General features: G+C 37.1%; 1 protein-coding gene across 1 annotated transcript; it reads right to left on the bottom strand.

Moving 5' to 3' along the window:
* Positions 1 to 333: 333 nt before the first annotated feature.
* On the bottom strand, positions 334 to 5,396 carry LOC138039070 (paired box protein Pax-3-B-like). The gene is made up of 4 exons (XM_068885238.1): positions 5,239 to 5,396; positions 4,349 to 4,963; positions 2,895 to 3,115; positions 334 to 2,249 (listed from the first exon to the last, which is right to left on the bottom strand). The coding sequence occupies exons 1-4, from the start codon at positions 5,258 to 5,260 to the stop codon at positions 2,058 to 2,060; spliced, it is 1,050 nt and encodes a 349-aa protein (XP_068741339.1). The 5' UTR covers positions 5,261 to 5,396; the 3' UTR covers positions 334 to 2,057.
* Between the last annotated feature and the right edge of the window lie 3,951 nt (positions 5,397 to 9,347).

Here is a 9,347-nt window from a genome sequence, read left to right as displayed (position 1 = left end):
TTTGCTGCACCCCTTCCCTGCATTTACGATCCTGAATGACAAAGTTTAGAGCGTTCCGTCGAAGGCTAAGCATTTTTGATCGTTTAATAAATAAATGTCCTTCATAATTGTTACTGTTCTTGCTTCTAAATTTTAACATAGGCATGTATAGCCAAAAATCGACGAAAACAAATTAAGTAATCGCCAGCGAGCGCAAAAAGCTTGCTTTCGCTTTGCCATAAACTGCTCTTAGCTGTGCCAGTGCATATCAAGGTTCTTTGGAGGAATTTGCAGAAAGACAAAAGCAGGAGAGAGACAACTGGGAAGTGGATAAAGGCAAAAGGCAGTGATATAGTGATTGCACTGAAAAGGGAACATTGACCCCTTCAGTAATTTATTTCTGAATTGCCAATACTACAAAACAAAGGAAGCTGTAACGGCAATACTGATTGTAGAACACAAAAACACAGGGTCGGCCAGGGGGGGTAGTGGTATACCAGTATACCCGAAAAAAAATCGCCAAAATACCCAAAACTACCAAAAATCATCCAAATACACCCAAAATTAACGAAAGCATTGTATACTGTATACTGAAATTCAAGGAAAGTGATATACCGAATAGCCCCTGTATACCGTATACCCAAAAACCCTGGCCGACCCTGAAAACATCTAAGTACGAACGTGTGTATTTATACTTGAAATAATACTTAACCACTGTCCAGCTAAAATACTGAAATGCAAACGAACTTTGTAACAAGGATAAAGATAGTTTTTTTAGGAATTAGACTTAAACGAAACATGTATATATCGTACTGAAGGTGTTTATGGAGGATATTTACATGAAGGAAGGAAGATCTTTGCACTTAGAAGATTTTGCAAATCGACAGAATTTTTCACATGCTTTACCCACAAAATGTTGGGTTGAATGCTATCGTTCATCTGCTGCAAGATTTGCTGCTACCAGGAGCCCATTACCTGGAGCTTCCATTCGTATTACACCCTTGAGTCAATCCTGTCCGATATCTTTTTATTTTTAGAACTGCTGCACTTGATGTAATCAGTGGCCGACCAAAGGTACGTCTCTTATGATTGGCTATTGTGGAAACACCCGCGAAAACCCTCTGAGAGTTGCTTTTTAAAATAAAAAGATGCAGGAAAGGGTTGACTCAGAGAGTTAATATAGAAGATGGAGGCTCCGGGTAATGGCTCCTCTTGCTACTGATGAATCCTTCGAGGTAAAATGCCCAATAATTTACTAATGTTACAAACGATCTATCGAAACGATTGGTTTCGAGTGGTTATCAGTAATTGGCCCTCTTTAAATTTCTGCGTTTGTTCGTGTTTGCAAAGTACCTACAGATCTTAACATCAGTATCATTCTCACTGATTGTAAATAGCTGGTTTTTTTGGGTTTTTTTCGCTAATTGTTCTTGACATGTCGTCTAAACGAAAAGGCTCTCTTCGTTCCGTGTCCAAGAAACAATTATTGTAAAACTACCCTGCGTAAATAACACCTATGTACATTCACAAATATAAAAAACTATGTCTTGTGACTTCAATACTTGATAAAAATCTGTTAATTTAAATATTATGGTTTTTGTCATAATTACGCTGGTGCCTCTGTGTTTGGTATCTGCACCATCTTTTTAACGACAATTTTTGAATTGGAACTTCTACATTTTTAAATTCAATTTTGCTTAATTGGTGAAAAATTCGAGCCGTGGGTACTTCCTTATAAACTTTAGTGAAGTTATACAAGAGATTTAATTCCTCTTTTTCGTAATACACGTAAAATTTCTAGAATATATTTCCAACTCGTATGCAACCATGCATCTCACGTAAAACGTAAGAAAAATACACATTACATGGTAAATTACGTTGTCTCTGTTTTTCAGCCAGAGGCTGGGTGTCTTTATTTCTTTTGAGATCGTCAGTTCTCTCTCAAAATGTACTATCCGCAATATCAACAAATCGGTTCAAGCACTTGGTGTTGACAAAATGCCCGAAAGTAGATTGCTCAACACGACATGTAAAAAGAATATATCTTACAAAATTCGCAAAGCAACTGCCCCGCCACCTTAATAGACTGGAAGAGGATAGATTTTGTCATTCATGACCACATAAGGTACATATCCATGAAATGATGTCATTGTCGCATGAGATACTGCTGGCGGCTGATGCTGACACGAACATGCTCCTTCTGCTTGTTTCTTCTCGGTCTGATGTGTGTCCTTCTTCCTTAATCGAGCTCGACGGTTGGAGAACCAGACCTGATAGAAATACATAAATTCAGAGGTAAGTATCTAAAGATTGCTGAGAAAACTAACAAGACAACTTGTTTTCAAAATTTTGGCAGAGTAGTGCAGTGGTTACTTTATCAGCTTAAGGCAGTTATAGATACATTTAGTTATTTAAATGAGATGTGATCTAAACATCTCGTTATTCAAGACAAGCTACTTATTGCTATCAATGTTGAGTAAAATGAAGTACCGGTTACTTACAATTGAATTAAGCATTCGACTTAACATGTGAGCGTGACGACAAAAAATGTCCTTTCAGTTCTTTACTTGGTTGATGTCTTCCCGCATTTGTTAGACAAAAATATATAAAATACTTTTTTACATCATTCTAATTTCTCAAATTCGCTCACTTGGGTGGTTGGTTAGCCGCATCTCAGATATGCTTTAAGGTGACTGCGCGATGCACTGGCAGTTATGAGCTATGTTCTCAGTCGTTATTTGATTCTGTAGCTGCGTGATGCAGCTTGAGTCAAAGACCCACATTTTACCCTTGCTCACCATGGTCCGGGGTTCAAATCCAATCTGGGGCTCGGATTTTTCTGAGTTCCCAATGCGTTCCATTGTCAACATTTCATTCGCTCAAAAATCGGTAGACCATTGAAAATATTTTAATACCTGAACTCGAGCCTCAGTCAAAGACAGTCGGTGAGCGAGTTCTTCGCGTGTGTACACATCTGGGTACTGCGTTTTCTGAAACGCTTTCTCAAGTGCCTTCAATTGAGTATGTGTAAACTTGGTGCGACTTCGACGCTGTTTTCGGGCGATAAAAAAATCGTTGTCCAAACTGCTGTAGGTGTAACTTGGAGAAAACGTGCTTAAGGTTTTGAGCTCTGCATCTAAAATATAAAACAACGGGAAGGATTACAAGTGGAAAAGCCCAATCTTATTTTGATCAATTGTGACGCCCATCGCACCGTCTAACAATTGAAGTATGAAAGTAAACATTCTGGCTGACTTAAATCTTCTCTTAATTATTAACCGTGAGATGACGAGGAATTCGAAATTGTTGCTAGTGACCTCTTCCCTTTGACAGCAGAGATTTCAGTTTCTGAACAGACACTAGTCTGCTTGAAGAATTAAAAATCTTAACTTAAAGACTCGTAGGGAAAAAAGGTTAATTATAGATCTTACTTTGAAAGTGCTCGATCTGAAGAGGACTATGTACAATTCCGTAATAAGTATTTTTTTTCTTTAGCGAGTTTTCGTGAGTTAACTGCAAAATTTCATAATTCTCTTCACTGGGTTAAAGATAATCTTTTGTTTAACCGTCAAAATCGTGACGACCACCCCCGGGAAATAACAATAGAAGTCTTTGAACCACCTCAGGAAAGATAACGATTCATTCATTAGTAGTTATGATCAGTCATCGCTAATAAATAGTGTTTTGAGACAAACTCATTAAATACACTAAAAATGAAATCGAAACAGGTTTGTGCCTGAGTGAGAAAAACAAACATTTGACGTAAACATCTATCGTGATCTCTAAAGCACTCTTAAATCAAGCGAGATGACGTCAAACTATTGTATTTTCATTGAAGACAAACGGTTGAAAAGCCACTTCCTTCTTTTCAGAACAAATGAAAAGCTACTTAATTCAAATTCCTTTTCATAAATCTGGAAGCGTAACAAAGGATTTTCAACTGCAACTTCGTTAATAATTTTCTATTGAGTGTACCAGCCTCCAACATCAGAAGAAATGCATGAACTTGTAGATTTTGAGTGAATTCATGAATCGCATCAAGTCACCAATATAATTTTTAATATAATTCAAGTGAAACAACAAAGAAACGTAGAAAATCGATTGTCAAAATTTCCATTTACATGATTTGGCTTTAATAATGTCATTTCACTTTACTTGAACTTTTCAGTGTTTTTAAGACGAGAGTAAAAATTATAAAGTTAACTGTTTCCTCAAACAATTTTTATTTTATTCTTCACGAGATGATAAACAAAAACTGAAGTTATCAAAATTATTAGCCTGCCTAAATCAATAATGAAAACAAAGCAGGTATACGACCTTTAGGGCAGGCTGGGTTAAGGTTGTTATGAATGACTGTTTCGATTATTACCTGGTGAATATGTGTTTCTGGTTGTGTTTTGATCTGGTACAGGACTTGGTGTGTCGCTATCTACTTCTTCTTCTTCCTCTTCTTCTTCTTCTTCTTCTTCTGCATCTTCTTCTTTAACAACAGCGTTATAACAATCTTCATCGCCCTCATGCTCTTCACTTGACTTCTTTCGCCATTTTGCAGCATCGCACTTCTTTCTAAGTGTGTGTTCTCGTCCTGCGTTCTCTTTCACAATTTTAGATTTCAATATTTGACTGATTGCACTAAGCGATGGGACGGTGTTCTTGCTACAAACATTTTCTCGCAAGAGGCGATCACGAACTTCCCACGAGAAAATCCCACTGTTTTCCATGCGGAATTGATCAATCTTCTCTTCAATTTCTGGAGTGACATCTCTAGGCTTGTTTAAACCTACTATCCCTGGATCAACGGTACCAGTCTCTTGGTAGCGGCACAAGATTTTACTTACGCAGCCATGAGAAACTCGCAGCTGACGGCTTATGTCGCATGGCCTAACTCCCATCTGAGCCAGTTCAATAATCTTCCATCGCAATAGTTTTGGAAGGGGTCTGCCGTTGATAAAAACTCCACCAAGCTGGTTGACTTTTCCTTGGCCTGAAATCAATGATGCCATTGCCGCATAACGAATTAATACCATTCGAGTTCTACCGGAAAAGATTTCGCACAAGAACTATTTGTAACTATCATTTAAAAACAGTCAGCCTTTCTGCCAGATTCCTATTCTAGGTAAGTGTAGATTCCACGGTGAAACGTTTTTATTTCGTTTATTTTGTCCCCAAAACTCAACTAACGCGAAGTACGAGACAAAAAATCAGTCTGTAATAATGTAACACTGAGGAGATTGAAATAGATGCGCATGAACAGTTTACCTGTAAAAGCAAATGTTTCCATAGCTCTAACGGATCCTTGATACCTCGGAATATTCAGCTTAGCTTGGTACTTGAAAGTTAGAGAGATTCGATGGATAAATAGTGAATGGTATCAGGTGCAGTTCTTTTTAAAGGCCTATGTGCTTAGCCTGATGACGCAAATTGGCGTCAATAGTAACTATTCATTTAAGGACATTAGACGAGCATTACGCTGTTGATATTGCATTAAGAGACGTTAAAACAAACAGTTAGATGTTCAGGAAGTTCGAATAATACGATTGTCGTCCTTGAGCGGCCAAGCTTTGCCTCTGGAAATAATTATCACGAAACGTTTTATAATCACGATAACTTTGCGTGGTCATCTCATTCTTGAAGGATTTGAATTTTGTGCTGTGGATTATGTTCCAAAAATCGAGCAATCTTTTCATGCAAGCTTTCTTTAAAAGATACTCGAGTGGCGCCACTTCTGAGCACTCAGCTATATTCGTTACAAACAGCATATCATTTGAATGTTAAGTAGGTTGACATACCTATAAAGCAAATTTGAAATGGAGGGTGTAGTGTCTGTAGCACTTTTCCCAGACGGTTCCTAGTATTCCTTTCAAAGATAATTACACTCAAACAGGCAACGTCTGTATTAGTACTGTGTTGAGACTAGATAATAACATCAATGTTTGGATGAATAAATAGTAATTTCAGCCAGCTTAGTGTTTCTGTTTCAAAGGGAATTATACAACGCATCAATGCTTGATCAAGTTAATTGATTTTGTGTAGATAACAATGTCTCTTCTAAATAAAAGCGTCAACTAGTTACGCTGAGTCACAAGTATTATGTTGCTAAGGTGACAATGTACAAACAGCTTGAAACTCAGTGTTCGGTTGTAATTACCGCTAAAGCCAATCTTAAATTAAAGCTACCTAAATTAACTTGGATATTAAAGAGTTTCCATTGCTCTTAGAGTAAGGAAATAGGAAGTAATACGAGAAGAATTCTATATCTAAAAAAGCAGCAGCAGTCTCTAAGGAAGACTAACACCATGCATGAGGAGTAGATGAAGACCACATCCCTTAAATAAATGGATTATTCACTCTTTCCTGTTTAAAATGCATCAGTAACCGCTTCAAATGTTACCTTCCATATTTCCTTACTCTGCAGGGATGTCTGTAGTGACGTCAACAATAAGACATTTATATCTGGCACCAGGGGTCAATATTGATACTGTTCTTTCCCGCGCTTGTTAATTGCAACACGGAAATTCTTTCGAAACTAAATATTATTTCAGCTTTGTAAAATTTCTTGATTCGAGCTGCCTTGCGAAGATATGTATTTTACTTTCACTGCAGATACTCTGTAACGCTTTTGTGTGATTTCACTGAGTATTTTAGTCTGCCAGAGTTTTTTTTTGTGTTACCCAGCCTTATTTGTAAATGGACACATCCAACATCTCTGGTGCGGATCTCGATGAAAACTTGAGATCGCCTTATAATGACAGACAACTGACGGGCAAAGTATTGCATGGAGAAATTCAGATGCCGTAAAAGAAGATGCAAGACCTTAAAGCACATGGTAAAGGCTGATGAAAATCAAGCAGCACGTGCACTCTGACGTCTTATTTTGGAGGCGGTTTCTATCATCGTTTGCCTTTGGATTTGGCTGGAAAGTAACTTTTTTCTTTCAGTTCATGGCTATGGTATTGAGGATTACTTGATTGTCCAATATTTTGCGCCAGTATAGCAAACTTGTCTACAAAAGGCTCCTACTGAAAGTCTTAATATCAGGCTGTTTATTCTTAATCGATTTGGCCATCTTTAATTTTGTTACTTCTCCATTGAAATGTTCTCTCAGCAGTATTTCTTTTCGAAAGTGGTGTAGTTTGTATTTTGAAATCAATGAAATTCTATATATAAATGTAACAGTCACGAACGTATTTTTGGCAATGACCATGGAAAATCAACATTCTCTTTACGGTAATGTGGACTCAAATTTTGTGTGATTACTGAGTACTTATTAGCAACTTTATTGGTAATGGTTGTAATTATTGGTTTAATTATGGTACCAAATCGCTCGTCTATCATCGAAGAGTACTTATTCGCTCCTTGAAAAAACGCAGTTTTGCTTATAAGAGTGGTCCGTATTCTGAGCAATTCAAATCAATTAGCACTAAAATAGTTGGTGACACCAGCCAGTCTACTCTCAAGTGATGCTAACAGTAATATCAAAAACTGTTTAGTATAGATTGTCTTCATGTTCTTCACCAGGAAGTCAGTCGCCTCAGCAAGTCTAACGAGTTTAAGTCTCTGCGATAACATCTGTGGCTGGTTAAGAGACCCTCTACCCCAGCTGACACACCGCCTTATTCTCTGTCCACTCTACTGAACCTAGCATTTTATTTCTAATTGTTGTTGGTGGCCCATATATTTTTGTCAGCGTCACCGTAAAAATACCTGTCACCAGATACTTTCGCCAGATAAAAATTAATCCTGGGCACTATTTTAAGGTTTCTTCGTCATAATGACATTCACACAGTTGTTTACTTTCCCTATATACAAAAGGCTTTGTCATCATTTTGGTCTCTAAGTAAAACTGTCCTATTGAATTTTTAACAAACCTCCGTGACGTCAGAAAGCAAAAGAAAGAGCACAATGTGTTGTTGATACCAGATACGAGTAATCAGTTTGTTTGTTTGTTTGTTTTTTAGACACTCCATCATTTTCTGAAATAGCGACTGATTTTTGTGGTGTATGAACACATTGACAAATGTGACGCACGATGAGCAAAGCATTTCTTTACATCTATCATATCAGACAGGGAAAAGGCCAAAAAGGAAACGCGGAGATAAGTGGGAAAGTGGACTGCTTGATAGAGCGACACTTTTCTTCTCTTGCATATATTAAGGGTCATAATAACTGCATGTGTAAAGAAATGATAACAGCATTTCATCTTTTAACATTTGTCTTTAATCATATTTATTGTCTTTATTGTCTTAACAAGTAATACACAAATGCCGTTTGTTTTAAAACTGAAATAAGTTAATGATGAATTGCGGATTGTTAAGACTATTAATATTATTTGCTCGATCAGTGCTTATGAGCGGCATTCACGCAAACTGATGAAGATGGTAAAGACAAACTCAGGCTTGGGAATAGAACATTGGCAATCATGAAACTCACGGTGATGCTCACTTAACCAAAAAACTATAGAATTATGTCATTATTAATTGACTGGGAGTACGTCTTTACCTTGCATTTAGTTCTGCATTTACTTCCTATTACCATAACCTACAGACCATATGTTAACGGATGACTCGTCAAGTAGTGTTGCCATGATGTACTGAATTTCACCGGTTTCCATAACAACCTGGCGATCTGTATACAAACCTAATGATGCAGCTTAGAAAAGGAGGGAATATTGGCTTAAAGAACACGAATGCAAAATGAACTGAACTGTGTTAATGGTGAATGATTTATCGTGTTCATGCTATTGTTCGCCGTAAATTGAATCCACGTCATCTAAGTCACTAGATCACGCAAGTTTAGTGCACATGTATTCCATTGCAGGAGGTAGCATTTTTTCATGGAAAATGTGCAAAGCCGATAATACAACTACGATGACAAGTTCCTGTTAGATGTTTTGTTTAAAAAGCTGGGGATCGCTTTCAGTCAACTGTTCAGTTCTGAAAAACCCATTTCAAATGAACCTCTAAAACGTTGATCGAACGGTGAAAACGTTTTAGCGAGCAGACTTTCCATTTAAATTGCTGATTTAAACGGTTTTAAATTATCATTTTGCCGTTTGTGACGAGGATTTTAACGAAGGTTATTTGGATTTGCCATGTTTGAAGCTTCTGTAAACACTTTGCGCATGCTTTTTGCCTGTAACAAAATTTCTTTTTGTTTCGCTCTTGTTCTTTGTTTCATTAGCTGCATAGTTTATTCCGTTAGTGTTAATTTAGTATCGTAGTCAACTGTAATTAGTACCTTAGAAAATAGTTTGTAAGTTTATTTGTTCTTAAAAGTCTCCATTTTGAAAATATTATTGTGCCTTTAGGATTGTAAGTGTCGTGTTAAAGGTGGCTTACTACAGTTTTAATGGATTATAACAGCCCAAC

This window comes from Montipora capricornis, chromosome 2 (assembly GCF_036669925.1).
Source record: "Montipora capricornis isolate CH-2021 chromosome 2, ASM3666992v2, whole genome shotgun sequence".
Lineage (NCBI taxonomy): Eukaryota > Metazoa > Cnidaria > Anthozoa > Scleractinia > Acroporidae > Montipora > Montipora capricornis.
Note: the sequence above shows the minus strand (reverse complement) of the source record. Positions and strands in the feature narration are given on the sequence as shown.